The sequence below is a fragment of the Solanum tuberosum genome, unplaced genomic scaffold (assembly GCF_000226075.1).
Source record: "Solanum tuberosum cultivar DM 1-3 516 R44 unplaced genomic scaffold, SolTub_3.0 scf00062, whole genome shotgun sequence".
In the NCBI taxonomy this organism is placed as follows: Eukaryota; Viridiplantae; Streptophyta; class Magnoliopsida; order Solanales; family Solanaceae; genus Solanum; species Solanum tuberosum.
This window is the reverse complement of record NW_006238987.1, coordinates 900,916-920,315: the sequence shown is the minus strand read 5'-3', so window position 1 is coordinate 920,315 and position 19,400 is coordinate 900,916. Positions and strand designations below refer to the sequence as shown.

Below are 19,400 nucleotides of genomic sequence, written 5' to 3'. Positions count from 1 at the left end.
CTCCCCCCATTCGCGAGAAGGAAAAAACGAGCTCGTGATTTTTTCTGTGTATTGGTGATGGTTCCAGAGGATTCAATATTTGACCCACATAAGTCTATATTGCTACGATATTTTGTTCATCGGAAGTGGGCGGATGGCTGATTTGTTTGGTATTATAGGGAAGGGATTAGCCTTTCTGAGACTTATTCAATGGTACCAACATGGCTCCTCTGACTTGCTTTCATCAGAGCATCACACCATATATATCTACTGACTGTACATTGGGTACCAAGGCAATTACACATGACTAAGTCAAACTCTCACTATTGTCCAAAATTCATGTCAAGTCGACTACTACAAGCCTCCATTTCTCAGTAAAATAGGCCCAAAATCAGAGAAAACCAAGTTCTCACCGAGTTTGGAGAAAGAAAAATGATCGACTGGATTTTTGAAAACATTAGTATTTGTTCATGAAAATTGAAATTAGATCAGTTTTTTTCAAAAAAATTCAACTTCCTTCACGAAACTTCAATTTCTTAAAGAACTTCAAATTTCAAAAATAGATTTTACAGCACTTCAAAAGCTTTTTTTTCCAGAGTTCCAATGCTAGCTTAGATCATATTGTTGTTGTCGTCATTCGTCAATTAATTATTTGGGCCTAACTCACCGCAATTATTGTTAGAGTAATTTGCACCAATAAGATCTTTCAATATAACCGTTTAATTGTTTTTTTGGTGGTGCAAAAATAACAAAATTTGCAATTGCTGGAATTTAAAATAAAATTGTCAAGACTTGCCAGAAATCTCGATGAACCGCCAGGATCTTTTTTAGTATTTATAGCAGAAATTTTAGCAATCCGTTAGCTAGCGGTCAAAATCTGACTATAATCATAACGTGATGTGTTGAAATTAACAATATTTAATTATGTGATATAATATTTCAGATGGTCTCTCAATTAAGATTCTTTTCCGAAGTCACTCAAATTACTATACTAATATATGCAAGGGTATTGAACACCCAAGACAATTAAAAATTTAAAACTCCAATCTATCTCGAAGTCAGGTAATACTCCCTTTATATTAATTTATTTCTATTATTTTTCTTTTTAGTCTATTCGAAAATGAATGAATTTTTTTCATCCGATACCACCGTTTCTATCTTTCCTCTTTTAATTCTTAATAATGTCTTTCATTGCAAGTTACTCGTATATATGCCTTTTTTTTTGGATAAACAAAGGATAACCCGCAGCCACTATATTATGTATGAACATTTGCTAATTCAAAATTATACGCTTTAAGGAAATTATTTTTAAAAGTCAGTTGTCAATTTTCCTAACAATTGATAATTGTATTTTTTTTTTTGGAACCCCAGGATAACCCGCAGCCGCTACAACCTCTGTCACAGCCTCTGCCCTTCGGGTGAGCACTTTGTGCGCATTGGGTAAACCCCCCACTGTGTAATAGCCTGTAAATCACATAGGGGATGTAAACCGCACTAGGCATGCCCTATGCGACAGGCTCGACTCAGAAAGCATTGAGGGGGGAATCGATCCCGGGTCATCCGTGTGGATAACCACCCTCCAAACCAACTGAGTCATCCCGAAGAACTATATATGCCTTTTTAAGAACACGTTATTTATTTGTGCTCTATATGAGTTGATAAATCTTCTGGTGTAGATGAATAGAGAAAATGACATAAATAGTCCCTTAACTATAACAGTAGGTCTAAAATGGTCCCTTAACTATACACTTAACAGATTTAGTCCTTTAACTATTCAAAAACTTATCAGATTTGGTCCCTTAACTATACACTTACCGATTTTAGTCCTTTAACTATAAACTTACTGATTTTAGTCCTTTAAGTATTCAAAAACTTATCAGGTTTGATCTTTGTCCATTTTTTAATACAAATATCTTAGATTTATATTAACGGAAATCTTCGTGAAATAAAATCTTTAACCCATTTTTAAAATTGTTTCTCTATCCCCGCCATTTTTTCTTCAAACTACTCTTATGAAAAGAACAATAACGTCAATGATTCAAAATAAAATTAATGAGGAAAGAAGATAAAAGTCCTAATTTTATTCAATGGAGGATAAAATTAAGCATATAATTATTGTTAATGACTTGAATCCGCACTTGAATATGCTGATCAGTGCGAATTTTATTTAATTTACTCAAATTTCTTTACGTAAAATAAAATGAATAGAATAATAAAATTGATCTATTTAAAATAAATTAAAAAATTACAAATCTATCATTTTATAAATTTCAATTTTGAAAAATTAACAAATTCCGTTCAATGAAGTCGTTGGAGTACAAACTTTGGATTTAACAGGTAATAATTTGTTACTTTTTATGATAAAGTTGAGCATATTCAAGTCATTAGTAGCAATAATATGCTTCATTTTATCCTCTGTTAAATAAAATTATGACTTATATTTTCTTTCCTCGTGAATTTTATTTTAAACTGTTGAGGTTAAGGTTCTTCGCATAAGGTTAATTTGAAAAAAAGTAGCAAAGAGAGAGAAACAACAGAAAAAATTGGTAAAGGATTTAATTTCTCAAGGCATGAATTTCCTTAATATAAACCTAAGCTATTTGTATTAAAAAATGGACAAAGATCAAACATGATAAGTTTTTGAATAGTTAAAGGATTAAAATCAGTAAGTTTATAGTTAAGGGACTAAAACCGGTAAGTATATAGTTAAGGGACCAAAGCTGAATTTTTTTTTGAATAGTTAAAGGACTAAATCCGTTAAGTGTATAGTTAAGGGACCATTTTAGACCTACTCCTATAGTTAAGGGACTATTTATGTCATTTTCTCTAGATGAATACAATGCAACATTTTAAGTGTAGAATTAAAGAAACAAAAGGAGGTCTAAATACACAAGTTTGAATTAAAACTTCAAAAACTATTGTTTCTTATACAATATAAATCAGCTGCTTTTAATTATTGCTACTTTTAAGACTGTATTGGTTTAATATATATTTCTTTATTGAAAGTATGAATTATCATCTATGTTATATTTTTTAGAATTTATTTATTCATTTTTCCCATTTGTAAATTAGAATCTTACTTTTCTGAAATTAAAATAATCCAAAGAAATTAAATTGTATTTTTTTCTTCTTAGAATACATGTTGAGTGAGTATCTTAGCTTAAATATATGTTTATTTGACTGATATATGTTTGATAACTATGCACTTTAAAATTAAGAACTTGTTATTTTTATTATCTTGATTAAAATTCAAATTGTGGCTATAAAAGTTAAATAGTAATATATTAAAATTCTTGAAATTATGTGGGTCAGAACTCAAAATCCAACCCAATTTTAACCTATTTGAGCCCAAAATAAATTTGAACGAATCATGATCCAACCTGATTTTTTATTCAGCCATTTTAATCTCTTTAATTTCAGTTCAACCCACTCAAGCATAACAAACCCAAAGCAAAAGCAACCATCCCAACCACGGAAGTCTCATCACCTCAGATACTACATTAAAAAAGACAGAGAGAAAAAACCCCAAAAAAATATAATATTGTCAATTTATATCGATATTGAATCATGTATTACTAGTTAGTATGCCAGTTTATTTTTTTAACTCGTCGTCATTCATCAACAAGAAACTATCACAACTACGTAAATGACGTTGTTATTCTGAAAAAAACAGCACGTGCAGTGGGGAATTGTGTTACTTCTAGTAGCTAGATATTGTTATGTCATGTATTCAAATTACTCAAAAATACAGTAACAGGAAAAAGATGAAATAGACAGAATGTAAGTAATCTGAGTCCACAGAAATTACTCTGTTTCCTTAAGAAATTTAATCTCCTCACTGTACCGAGGTTGCAGATTAATTCCTCCCAAGATAAAACGGATTAACCTATTAGAGAAGTAGCGGTACCTCAAACTTCACTAATTTCAGCGAACGCAAGAACAACAACAAAAGCACACACAGACTCAGTCGATCGACAATTTTATTTATGTAAGAAAATGTATACAGGGAAGAAAAATTTTTAGTGTTTGAAAAACAAAAAGACCTCTTATTTATAGTCATTTGTAGCAAAGAAAGCATCTGTTCAGACCCGTTTTTTCCAGAATGTTGTGTCTTTTGGGAAAAGAAACCACTTTTCGGAAGGAACAGGTCCCTTCAGAACGTTTTTACCGTTACACGCGAAGTTCAAATAAATTATGTTGCGCCAAATTAATTATGTTATTTAACTAACATTCTGAATTAATTTATAAGAGAAAGGAAATCGATTAACAAGATTGATTAAATAAATTTTGTCCAAAAATATTATTAATCAATTGCCGAAGCCGAGTGAGCGACGACGACGGCGAGGGGCACCTCTTTCTTAACTCTTTAAGAACTAAAGAAAGTGTTTCCTAATATAAGGACAACAATTTCCTTTCTTCTACCAATATGGGAGAAATGACTTTTCATTTGCACTTTGCAATGACTTTTTATTTTCTCTCCAAAATTGATTCCCCCACTTTTCCATCTTCTCTTCTTATTTCCCATTCACACCTAGCTACAACCCAACAAATATCATGTTTGTTATTTGGAATTTATAACCAATCCTTCATTCAATCAAGATACTTGTGTTACATCAATTGTTAGTTCCTCTGTATATTGAATCAAGTGCCTTGTCAACTTCCTCTCCTAACAAAAGAATTAGAAGTGAACTACTAAACAAAATGGAAATGAATGAAGCAAACAGAAAAAGAAGACAAAAAAGTGTCCACTCATCCCAAAAAAAAGTTATCGAGAAACTCTATTTATCTTCCAAACTCCCACCAATTTCTCTTGCAATTCAATGTTTAGTTAGTGAAAATTTTATATTAGAGAAATGAAAAGGAAAAGAATTGATGAAATTTTTATAACTTAATTGTCTTTTTCATTTATTACAACTTTGACGCGCAAAAAAATAGCTATACTTGTTGATTCAACTCTTATCTAATAGAAAACCCCGCTCCGTGTCTCCATGACATGATTATTGAGTAAGTCATGTCATAATTCTGAGCCAACTTTGAGTTTCGCTTTGCGGAAAGAGTAACAATGTGCTTTTGAATTGTCACGCAAAGAGACGAAATGATATTCATGAGTGAGAAAGATAAGTAACCTCACATTCACGTTTTAATTCATACTGTTGCACTTTGTTTCATTGACCATATTATAATCAAATAAGTACGAATTGTCATTGAAATCATAATTTTGCATAAGTTTGGTATATCATTCACACTCTCTTCTTAGCATATTATCATAAATGAATTTAGTACTATTATAATAAACTATAATTATAAGAAAAAAAAATTAACACGAAATATGCGGCAGTGCATAAATTAATCTAAATAATTTTACCAGAAATACCAAACAATGTAACTTTAAAATATTGCCAATAACATATTCTCTCACTAAATTAAAACATATACTCGTATTTTGTTTTTATGCTTATAATTTCCTAAGATTTATTTATATTAAGATATGTTAGTTATTTGTTGTAATACAATATGTTGAATTTTGTTGTCAAAAATCTTATTAATAAATATGAAGATTTAAGTTATATAATTCAAAGTTTTAAAATGATACAATAACTTTCAAATTACTTTTTTATTTTATGAAAAGCCATCATCAAATTACAATCACCTATTTGGGCTGTGATGACGGGGTTATGATATCCATCGATAAACAGTTTTTTTATTACGAAGAAATGACATGCGAATCGATCATGACTTTCAAGTTTCAGATTCTGAATATATTTCTTTTTCAAGCTTTGCATGTATAGAGATGCTTAATAACGAAAAAAAGGTGCTAAAATTTCGTTTCTAAAGAACAATTTTTTTTAGGTACCATTGATACAAAGCCAATTCCAATAGACTTATTGGAGGGTCCCATTGGTGTGCATCCAGTAGGAATTGAACCTACGAATTCGCCAATTATGAGTTGAGCTTCATACGTGGGATTTTTTTGGCAAAGGAAAGTCAAGAGAAAGGGTGGTAGCTATTCTAGCAAGTCTTCTGTGGAGGAGTAGCACTAGGCTAGTAACTTATTAGACTAGTCTCGATCATTTGTTCTCAATAGCCACGAGATGATCATCTTAGGGTGATCCTTTTGTCAACAGATGCTCTTATTACACTTTTATTACGCGCCGCCTCTCACTCTCTCGAAACAAGAAGAATGATTTTGGAGGACACGTGGTTCACATTTTATTTGATGTTTAGAAGTGAATTGAAAGTTAAGCAAATAAAGATTTAAAGATTTTTCACATAAAAATAAAAACAATAGGCCTACATTTATTCCTAATAAGTTGAATTATCAACGTAATTGTACCCCATTACTTGCTTTTCACCCAACAAAAGAGAACAAAATTTGTTCCTTTTGAGATTGTCCCTAATCCCTATTTTAGAATAATATTGTTTCATAAGTCCCATACTCCATCTATCCGCCCCGAATTGATAATTGAATTTATCTATAAAGGTTTTGAATTTGCTCATAATGATCAAATTATATCTCATCTTGTTTCATTATCGAAAATACAATTTTCAAATAGGTGCAAATTCTTCTATGCTGCCTATTAGGCATATGTTCTAAGTTTCAAATAGAGCTACAGAGTTATTATTTTTTTTTTCATCAACATTTAATTGAATTCAATACAATTTATTACGAATTGAGCCGGCGACAACAATAAAAATAAAATAAAAATGCACTCAAATTGTTTCCCACAGAGAAATCAGTTGTTTTCATCTATTGCTACTGACTCCAAGAGAACTATTCACAAATGTGCTTCAACGATCTTACACATGTCAGTTCGATATTTGTGTGGGTTAAGTCATAAAATTCATGATCCATTCTATAAATTGACCCAAAAGATTGAACCTATGATGTTTTAAGAAATAAATTAAAAGTTAACCAAATGATAGTGATATCGAAAAAAAATCAAGATGATTGAAATTATATTGAAAAGTCTAATTTTAATCATACAAATTAAAAAAATCGATCGAACGAAACCATTAACCACCCTACTTATTTCACTATATATGACTTTAACATGAGACCACCCTACTTATATAAGTTGGCTACCCTACTTGAATTATCTTCGACTATAACATAAGACTTCTAAAATTATGCACATGCACCTCTCTTTTGGGCCTTACTAATTTCTTATTGGCAGTAAATTGCAGCATATTATACGATTTTAAATTTTTTCCTTTCTAGTAAATTTGTTTTTAAATGATTTTAACTTGAAAAAATTCATTTGAAAGAATTTATGTTTTAACATTACTCTATAAGGCAGAATTTATAATCAATTGAACTAGTTCATTGTCTTGAAATATCTGAGCTTTGTTTTATGGACGAAACTTAGAACATAAGCCTAATAGGCAGCATACCTAAGTTTTAATATTTCCCTATAATGCTGGTCGATTAATTGAACATGAATACTATCTTAAAATGTCATACCTAAATTCTAACTTTACTTTTGATCAATGGAGCAAATTCACTATCTTAAGATATCTGCTCAAAAACGTTTTTTTTTTTTAAAAGTTCAATCCAGACCAAGAAAAAAGTTCAAACCGGACCATTTGTGAACTTGACCCATAGAAGTTGCTAACATGTATCTATTAGGTGCCAGTCCTACTCTTAGGCCGTTAACAGTAAGACATCATTCCGGACCATTTAATTATGGAAATATAGACCGGCCTAAAGTTTTGCATATTCTTTTTTGGAAATTTTCCAAATTAGCAATTTCGGCCTACATATTATTTTTATAGTAGTATTTTAAAAAAAATTTATATAACATAGTTAGATTATATTATTTTCTAGCATATGTATATAATATACATTGATATATGCATGTGTATCTAAAAACCATAGACGTTATTGCTTATACACACAGTTTGCCACATATATTCAGTCGACTACACACATATGTAACGCAGAATGACAATCAAATACTATTATGTTCACACAATTTTCAGACGCATACATGAATACATATACCTGCTACGTTTTAAAATCAAAATGCTACAATAAATTCTTGTTTTTGCAAACATGAACGTTATAGCGCTATTTACAAATTTTTCTAAAAATTTTTTTGGGTTTGGGAATATAGAAGGGGAAAATTTTCAAAACAACAATATTTTTGCTACGATTTTTACTTTTTTTGAAATATTTTCTCCCATGATTTTCTCCATTATGTTGTTAAAGATTTGTATTCTTTCAAATTAAATAAATACAAAAGTCAGCCTTAGCAAATAAAAATATTGACATTTAATAGGATCCCTTGTCAACACTTTCAATATTTATTTAAAATGTCAATATTTTGATTTGCAAAGGCTGACTTTTGTATTTATTTAATTTATTTAATTTGAAAGAATACAAATCTTTAACAACATAATGGAGAAAATCATGGGAGAAAATGTTTCAATAAAAAGTAAAAATCGCTTAAATCTCTAATCAGGTACAATTGGAAAAATACGAAGTGCCATCTCTCTCTTGTTCTTTCAAACGCCTTTCACCATTGTTCTGCATATTTCCAATATCCATTTTCGAATAACTCCAATGAATTTAAGTTTTCGTTGATTTTGCCCCACTTTTCGTTGGATAACAAAATTTTGAATTAATCGATTGTTATTCAAACTACGTTATCGACTTTCGATTCTCCATTGATAATCCTCATTCTTCGTAGAAGTCAAGTCGATTGATCATCGTTTATGGATAAATCTCCTGTAAGAATTTTTATTTTTATTTGTCAAGAGTCATGAATCTGTTGTAAAAAAAAAGTTCATCATCCTTCTTTCCTAAAAAATACAAAATTGCATAATGATCAAAATTATGTGCATCATCGTTAAAATTCAAAATTGCATCTGTTCATCATCGTTTTTCCTGGAAAATTCAAAATTGTTGATAGATCTGGGAAGCAATTTTGAAATACAAAATTGAAGCAATTCATCATCGGTGTTCCTACAAAACACAAAATCGAGGATCGATCAAAGAAGCTAATTGAAATATACAATCAAAAAATCACATTTTTTCTTCAAGATATAATCGATCTGGTATTATCTCAAAGAATTCATCAAAATTAGTGGTGATGCAGCAGCATGAGAGTAGATTTTTGAAATTTTATTCAAATACAAATTTATTGTGATATTGTATATTGAATAATCGGAATACAAATTTGATGATATTATGTATTGGATTATTAGAATACAAATTTATTTTGAATATAATTTTGATGATGTGATCCCTATTCTATTGAATTATTATGATTTTATATATTGACTAATTGGGGTATAAATTTGATTGGAATACAAATTTGTTCAACAATTATAGACAACAACTTTTAGAATACAATTTTTGAAATACAACTTTTGAAATACAAATCAGGTTAGAATTCAACTTTTTCTTAAATCAAAAGTTACAAATAAAAGTAAATAATGAATTTAATCAACAGTTATGAAACAACTTTTTGAAATACAATTATTTTTGAAATACAACTTTTAAAATACAAAATCAGTTTAGAATACTTTTTTTTTTGTTTAATCAAAAGCTAAAAATAAAATTACATGAGTACAAATAATTGTATACAAAATACAAAATACATTTATTTTGAATACAAATACAGTTGATAACTGAATTTGAACATAGCATACAAAATGATTGATTTGAATGTACATGGATACAATATTTGCTTAAATAAATATAATATTGCTGAAAAATATAATTAAAATATAAAAAATACTGCATATATACTAATATGAATACAATTTAAGTAAAAATATATATCATGTTAGTCGTCTATAATTTCATTTAAATAAATACAATATTCTGAAAATACAATTAACATATGAAAAATACAATTGACAATACTAATATGAACACAAATTAAGTATGAAATTAAATAAATTAACTATTAACTGAAATTGGAGAAATGTAAACATCAAAATACAAAACCTACCCTAAATAGTAACGAGATTTACTTAAAAAATCAGACTCAAAAGGAAATTTACTAAATAAATGATTCTAAAGTTGAATAAATTGGAACACAAAAATACATAAACGGCAAAAAAAAAACACAAACTAAAACTAAAAAATTCTGATATTAACCCAATAAATACAAATCCAAAGAAAGTTATTCGATTAAATGAGAATATGATGCAAATATTTAGTTTGATTTTTTTCCATTTTGAAAAAAAAAAGGAAAAAGAGAAAGAATCTGGAAGCAGAGAGAAGGGGAATAAGAATAATGAATAGAGAGAGAAAGCGGAGTTGATGAGGAGTGACAATATGATGTATTTTAGGAGATAATTACAGATATATATAATTTGCTAAACAATAAATGAGAGAGAACATGCGATTAATGTGAGATAAATTAGGAACTAAACTAGGATACATTATATTTTTTAAAATATTGACATATTAATATTTTTAATAATTATTTTAAAGTGTAAATATTTTTAATAATTATGTTAGGGATTTTGACTAGTTAGCTAATTTTCCCATATAGAAACAAGGGGTCATGGATGAAGGCCCAAAGAAGGAGAAGATAAAAGAGTGATTAATATCGTCGAATCGAACCTTTGATTTAATGATGAGCAACTCATTACATATCATTCAATCAATTTGCCTTTTCTCCATATTCCTATTAACACTCTATCACTTTATTTATTCGTCTAAAGAGAGAAATTTGTTATTCCATCTATTTCGATTTATTATTATTTTTTATTTGTGTCTAGTTTAACGTCCTTCTTTGGATGTAATAATAATAATATGCCCAGTAAAATCCTACCAAAACGTTTGAATTATGTAAGCATAGCAAAACATGACTTTTCATTTTTGTAATCTTTTTGGTTGAGGGAGAATTTGGAAAGTATCATAATCAATCAAATAGTCGAAAATGTATGGTGTCCACCAATTAGAGATAGAAGGACAAGTGGTATGAATAAGGTCCACTAAATAGGAAAACGTCTTAATTAATTACTTAGTTTCATTATGTTCCAAGTTAAATCCTTATAAGTACTCAAAATTTAGGTTGACTATTAGCAATAAGTATGAGAATATAAGCACTAGTGGCTCTTTCTGATAACCCCAATTATTCTACCAACTAAAAGAGTTCATTTTCTTGTGACAATAGCTTCACAACTTTTTTGAGTTCTTAGTTCTAATTTTTTAAAGTAACGTGTTCTAAATTAATAATTTATACGTATTTAATAAATTTTAAAGATAAATAGAAAGTTTAAATTAAAGTTATTGAGTTCGATCGATTCCATAGATGTGCTCCTAGCTCCCCCCCAACACACTAATAATGTGAAAGATTTGCAAACTTTAGCCTTTAATAATAGTGGTGGGCACATCTTACGATAAATACCGACTTATTATATCAAATTTTTTGGTACCATAACTTTGGAATTATACCAAAATATATAGTTATATATATAATTCATATAATATTACTATAATACTATGAAAAGATAAGTTAGAATTAATAGAAAATTAATTATTCAAATGTTTAAACGTAAGTTAATTTATCTTAATTGAAATATCACTTTTGTGTAACTAATTAACAAAGAATTTTTTTAGTGCAATATGCAAAGTGGTCTGTTTGATGGGAAAATTCATGGAAGCTCACTTACTACATATATGGATTTGATTAGACACCCAAGAAATCTTGGTGTCTGTAGAAACTCAAGGAAAAAGGGACACTGGCTTTTGTATACTGATGACTATGAATGAAACTAAAAGGAAAGTCAGTGAAAATAGCCCTCAACTAATAACATTCCACATGCACTTGCTACCTTTTTTTCTTTCTTTCTTTTTACCCGGTGTTTGATATTCGCAATGAAATCGATTATTTTGAATTCATATCGCATAGGATTTCATTCGAAGGGAAACAATCTTTATCAAAGTTTTTCTCATATTCAGAACTTAAATCTAAGACATCTAGTTAAGGAAAGGAACAATCTCATGCACTACACCATATTCTTTGATGGTTATGTTGTTGCTACCTTACTACAACCTTCTTGAAGATTTGATGACGTAGTTGTTTACAAACTTATTTTTATTTTTATAATTTTTTTATGTAAGAGATTTTATCTTTTGCGGGTAAGAGATCTGAAAATAATATTATTTTTTATTTAAATTAAATTGAGTGGTCATAAAAAGCTTATTTTCAAGCACTATTCCTTTATTTTTCTTGGGAAAAGGGTTTGATATACCCCTCAATTTTGTTATTTAGAGCTAATATATTATTCGTTATAAAAGTGATTCACATATACTCCTAACCATTATAAAAGTGACTCATATATATGTCTGCTCCCATGCCATTTTTCTTTATGCCAATGAGAATATGACATTTTTATCTTGGCAATTTACGCTTTTTTCAATTAAAAAGAGACTACTTCTCTACTTACCCCATTATGTGGAAGATTAAAAAATTTTAGGCCCTTCATGTTTTGAGATTGTTTTCTTCCAATCACTAGTAAACAAAGCTACAATGATACTCGATATATGAAGTGTACCACTTATGCTTAATTTAACTGTCCAAATAAAAATCATTTTTCTGTAATTGAAAACTATTAATAACTTTTTTTAATTCTTAATTAAATAATTTATAGCCATACAAAAAATTAAGAAGTCTTTCTAGACCATAAATTTTAATTAAACGGTATAATAAAAATTAAGATGGAGAGACAGAGAAGAATTTTAACTTAATTCATGTTCATCAAATAACCAAATAAATCAGCTAACATCTGATTCGAACCAATTTTTTATGTTCCATTTTAATACTTACATTAGAATCTGACTAAATTTAAATTCGGAGCCCCGAAAAATTAGCATTACTATCGGTCTATCACAGGCCACTTTGCACATTTTTTCCAAAATATACTTAATGGAAGCTTTTGCAGTGATGCTAATTAAGGATGTTGAATGAACGGACTACCAAAAAAAAAAAGAAGGAAAATAATGGTTTCCTCTTTCTGAATAAAACAAAGAATTTTGGTGAAGGAATAAAACAGAAATAAACAAAAGGGAAGGATGATTTCTGAATAAAGATGCAAATAATTGTGTTTCTAGAGAAACAAATTAAGCAAGCTCTTTGATTTCTATTTTCTAATAATAAAAGCACAAAAAGAAAAAAAACAAAGAGAAATGAATAATTATAAGGGCCCGTTTGGTATGATTTGAAATAGTATTGATGTGAAGTTAAATTATGTTTGAATAAGTAATTTAGAATTTTTAATTTGTATTTTTTTTCAATAAACATGAAAACCTCATATTGTGTGAAAACTATATAAAAAATCAATTATTATACTATCTTTTCAAGTAATCATAATTCATAAATAAGGTATTAAAATACGATGATGCGCCACATTAATACATTACATGTATCCATGTTTCTTTATGAATAAATATTTGCGATTTCATGTTATTACGTGATTTCAAACGTACATAATTTTACAAAAAATCACTAATTTAAAAAATCAATAATAGTAATCTAGTTATTTTTTAATGTAATCTTTCCACATGGTACGAACTATCTATTTATAATGAATTTTTTTAATAAAAATATAAATTTATTAGTCAAGTTTTACATTTTAAAAAGAATTAAAATCACAATTTTGCAATTTGAAATTTTACTTCTCGAAGAATTTAAAATTTAAAATTTATTCTCGAACAAAGGATACAATATAAATTCAAAATAATCAGACTTCAATACAAATATGATCTTTTATTTGGGTGAAAAGGAAAAAAAGGAGTTCCCAATCTTTTTTTAGAGATTATTATTGTCTGGTTGGATCCAACTTTGTCAGGTGCTAAAGGTTTGGCATCACTGTAATCATATGACCCACAAATCACTATATAATCATCCACATACACTACTTTTTTTCTGGTCCTCACCACAGACTTGAGTCTTTGGGAAGAGCTTAAAAGTAAATGTTATCTTAATAAAAATTAATAAATAAAATATATTGTTTTATTTAATAAATATTTTTTATAAATGAAACTCATTAAGAAGATGGAACATAATAGTATAAATTTTTTAAAAATATTTTAAGGCGAATTATGTAATTATTAAAGCTAATAATCAGAAGCTACAACAACCAATAAACCTAAAGAAAAATAAAATTGATGTGAGAAGAATAGGTAGCTTATACTTTTTTTTTGTTTATTTTGTTTATTTTGTTCATCTGATTTTAGCTTGTTATGGAGTTTAAAAATATTAAAAGATTTTTTAATTTTGTGTTTTTAAGTTAAAAATATATAAAATGTACTAAGATATCCTTTAATATGTGGTCTTGAGCATGTCACGTGAAAGTTATAATTAGAAAATTGTCAAAAGGGGAAAAAAACATTATTTTAAAATTGATTAAAAATGAATATAAGATAAACAAATTAAAACAAATGAAGATATTTAATTCAAGATCACAAAATTCAATTCAAAAGTCTTCATTAAATTTTAAAATTATATGTCAAGTTAAAATCAAATAACTAATTTATATTAAAATGGAAAAAGTATGAATTGAATCTAATTCAATTTTATTTTAAAAATTAATTAATTAATTTTAAAAAAATAAAAACTATCACGTAAATTGTAACGTAGGAGTACCAAGCAACAACAACCAATAAAACTAAAGAAAAAATAGAAAGAGTAAGATTACTTTTAGAAAATAAACAAAGCTTCATGCTTAAGCTTGGCACGACAACACACAAGACAAAAAAGGGAAAGAAAGATATATGAGGATTTTTCTGGCCCAGTCTAAGAAGTTTGGTGTGATTTGTATGCTATTACACCGTGGGATTTATCTAATGCGTATAAACTGTTTAATATATAATGCTCATCCGAATAGAAGAGGCTGTAATAAAAATTATAGTGATTGCGAATTATTCTGAGGCTCCAATTAATTTTTTTTTATATAAAGAAGCTAAAACCTACACAAAATTCATTTGCTCAATCTAATTTAGATTTACACACACAAAATCTATTTAACATGTTTTTATATTACAAATTTCCTCATCAAACATAGTTTGAATTGAGACTAAGTTCAATATTATATGATATTTCATCTCTTAAGTGAAATATACTAATTTCAGAATTATATTTTCAGGACTAAGCGTTCAAAATAATTTTGTTCATAAACCAAACGATTTTTACATGTTACATAACAAGGACATGAATATAATATTTGATTGTCAACTTCAAATAATAAAACGTCTTAATTCTTATCTAACAAAGTCGCCATATGTTAAATTATATTCCATTTTTTCTAGATATCTAATAAAAGTCTGATAAACATCGCAATTCTCAAGATGAGAAGACATATTCGAAGGTTCCATTTTCCAAATCAATCTTCAATCAAAGGTGGAAGTAGTTTTCCAAATCATTTTCGTGTTGAGAATAATAATACGGTTGATATTATATTAAAAATAGTTATTCCATATAGATGATCACCTTATTAAATCAAGAAAATATTAATTGATTTTTTTTCATATTATCCTTGCAATTAATTCTTTTGGAAAGTGTTCATACTTATTTGTAAAGTTCCAAAGAAGTTCTTAAGGGGTGAATTAGTAAAACCATCTTCTTATTTATGATTACCTAACATGCGTGGAAAAAGAAAAGTGATCAACTAATATGAAACGGAGGGAGTACTGCATATTAAAATAGTAATTTAATTGAGATTAACTTCCTCGTAATATCCCGATTGACTTTTTCACTTCTAGAAAGAAAGAAAATGAACTTTTGATATTCCTTAAAATTAATAAAAATTCATTAATTAAGAAAAGCTTTACCTTGCTTGCAAGAAATCTTACATTGATTGGGTAGTTGATGACCAAATATTAGTATATATCATTAATGTACAAATCACAGTAATTAACATAAGCCTCCTGACATTCTAATCTGCAATCATCAATGACATTCTTTTGGTTGTTCACATTGATTATTTGATTATTACTCCCAAGTATTGTTGGATATCCCAAAATAATATAGTGGACAACTATTGTTGGACGAAGGGAGTACGTTCACTTTTACTTGTCACTTTTGATATATCAAGAAAAAACAATAATTTTTTTCCATGTTTACCCTCAACATTAAATACTTATTTTTCAAATCATTTTTCAAGACATCATTTAATAGGAGATAGTTTGATAAAATGACTATATCAATTCTATTATTTTGTAAATTGAGAGAACTATTTTTAATAAGGTAAATAACTAATATGAGACGAAGAGAGTACTGAACTGTTATTTACCGTTTATCAAATTTAATTAATGGATTTTTATATGCAAGCTCCATAGATTGTGGAAGGGAAAACGGTAAGCTAAGTACATCAGCTTGGGATACGTTCACATGGACGGTTATATGTCGTAAGGTCCGGACAGATACACCTGTTATATACATAGATTTATACCTAATTCGAATCGACAATTTTGCGTACTCTCAAACTCATGCTTGAATCTAAGACTTCATGTGTGTATGTATAAGCATACAACTTTAACTAATACGAATTTAGAAATTGATCTTTATGAATTCTGCATTTTAGAATAGCGATAACTGAATTTTGAATTCAATTTATACGTTAGAGGTTAGAGTTGAACGTTTGATATAAGATTGGATGGAAGTCTTTTTCACGTGGTAGAATTATTTAAACACAATTGATCACCACATAAAATGTGTAACCTCCATATATGCCATTATTATAAGGTCCACAACAACTTGCATAAATATTAGGGAAAAAAAAGTCTTAAATATAATCAAAGTTGTTGTAACAATCCAAAACTTTGGGCAGGACAAAGTTTGGAATTGTTACAACAATTTCGATCAAAATTCGGATATATTCCGAACCATTTTCCCTAAATATTACGTCTAGTAACATCCTTTTTTTTTCCCTTTCTTGCTCTCACGATCATGAATTGTGCCCTACACAGATTATTAATTTATGTTTTGCTTGGCAATGAGGGTACTATCTGAAAGTTAGACAATTCAATCCCTTCGAGAAACTACATTAATTTTCTAAATTCTTTCCTGAGAAGAAAGCAAGCAAGCAAATACTGACAATCAAGAGGGAGTCGCTCTGATAATAAACTTCATTCACTTCCAACCTTAAGGCTATAAGTTTGAGTCGAGAGCAAAGATGAGAGCTCCTGCGAGGGGTTTGAAAAAAAAAAACAAGCAAAATAGCAAATACAGATAGATTTAAATAAGTTTCAAGATTATTATTAAATGGAATTAAGAAATAATTTATACTAGTACGAAAATTTCATTTATAATTCATCAACTGGGATAAGGACAAAACTTATCCAGATATTTACAGACAATCGATTCATGATCTAATCATCATTTACTCTCTAATTTAATCAATCTAAATCCTTACATGATCACTCCAAAACCAGCAAATCAACTACGTAATCATAATTAATAAGGAGCTTAATTAATTAATCACGTATTCACATCACAATGGCATTACATTCCGACTCGTCCCGTTCGTGTTAGCGAAAAATCCGACTAGATCTTGCCTGTACGGTAAGTATGTTTTCCTTTTCTCGCCGCCTCCGTTCTTCACGTAATGCATCGCCGGGTAACCATCAGCCACTGGAATTCCCTTTGATTTTGCGGTAACTTTTGGTGCATTATCAATCGTCGTCTTCTCTGCTTTGTTTTCCTTCTTTCTGAACGAAGGAGTCAAAAAGACGAAAGTATCCTTACCGTCGCTATTGCTCCGGTAGAGGAGGTCACGAAACTTCCAGCGTTTTGAGGAGCCTGTGGAGTTGCTCTTCTTACAACTTCCGGCAGATTTTTCCTCCGGTTTAGGCCTCCACGTGCAGTACGTTCCCTCAGGAATCCCTTCCAGATCATCGGCTTCCGATGACGAGCACGAGAAGTTAGCTTCTCGCTCTTCTTCCATGAAAAGCTTCCGTAACGGAAGCCTAATTGATTTCGGTCCAGCAGAAGAAATCTCCTCCGACGTCGAATTTGAATTAGATCTACCATTCATGAAATCCGACAATAAATCCCTATTGAAAAGCGGGTAAATTGGACGGATCTGTCCATTATAGAAGATTTCATCAGCCGCAACAGGTGAAATTTCAGACTGTTTTACAAATGAAAACTCAAATTCATCTTCATCTTCATCTTCATTTCCTTGTTCCTCCTCCTTCTCATTCAACCTTCTTCCACTCTCAAAACAACTCAAACCTCCATCATCATCAACAAAAAATTCCTCGTCTGTGCCATTTTCAGCCCGGAACTCTTGCACAACTCTATCAGCAATTTCAGCCAAATTCTTATTAGAGTAACTATTGAAACTCGGAGACTGTGATGACTCCCACCTCGCCTGCATTTCTCCAACAAACTCACTGATTCCCAAATACAAAAATATAGAGAGAGAGCGTTTGTTTGTTATAGTTTGGTATAAAAGGTGGAAAGTGCGGGCGTCGGTTTGAGATTATAAAGGCTACTAATTCGAAACGGAAAATCAAATGGGAAAAGGGATATGATTAGGTGAGGGAAGGTGTACAATAAGTTGTTGAGCTTTTATACATCGTATATACCAAATAATTGGTGGAAAATTGGAATTATTGACTTTTGACTTTTTAGGTGTCAACGTATAATGTAGCTACTTCGTCTATATTAAAAATAAATATTTTATCTTATAGTATTAAATGATCATATTAGTATTCATAGTGATTAAATATTAAATTTTAAAATATTATTAATAAAATTAATTTAATAGAATATGCTTTTAATTAAGTAATCGGGCCAAATAATATGAAACAAAGGAAGTAATATATGTGTACACACTTTGAACAGTTCTTTGCTTGGTTTATACGTAATATGATCTAAAGTCCACACGTAAGAGGGAATACTTTTGTTTGTGTGGTGCTGTAGAAATTGGCTGCGCTGTTGTCTGTGGTTTCTTTTCTACGTGATTTAAATAAATGTGAGTTGGCTGTGTTTCTTTGTTTTATTATTCAAAAAAAGGTGGTTGTTTTAATTATCATCCTTGTTGGTATTTTATTTTTATTTTTTCATTTTTAGAATTCTGGATTTCGTCTGTTTGAAAAGTTTTTAGGTTGTTGGGATAGTCAAAATAAATAAATTGTTAAGAGTGTTTAAAATTTGAAGAAGTAAATAAAAATAATATATGGTTCATTATCGATTAACCTAGCATTGTGTCATGAGTGATCTCAATATATATTTTTATATTAAAGTAAAGAAAATTGAGCAATTCGCTTTAAGTAGTGAAAATACATGGGCTACTCTATACTATGAATTATTGCATGAGTGATGATCTATATATTATAAAAACATAAAAAGTTTATCGATTAGGTATATATTATAAACAAATACTATGAAAATTAACCACATTAAAAAAAAAAGAAGCATAAATTTATCGATTTTAAAGTTTGGATTTAAGGT

At 29.0% G+C, this 19,400-nt stretch overlaps 1 protein-coding gene across 1 annotated transcript; it reads right to left on the bottom strand.

The window, feature by feature from the left end:
* Positions 1-17,200: 17,200 nt before the first annotated feature.
* Positions 17,201-18,449, bottom strand: LOC102596863 (uncharacterized). The gene has a single exon (XM_006344995.2). It carries the CDS (start codon positions 18,319-18,321, stop codon positions 17,434-17,436), a length of 888 nt encoding a protein of 295 aa, XP_006345057.1. The 5' UTR covers positions 18,322-18,449; the 3' UTR covers positions 17,201-17,433.
* Positions 18,450-19,400: the final 951 nt, after the last annotated feature.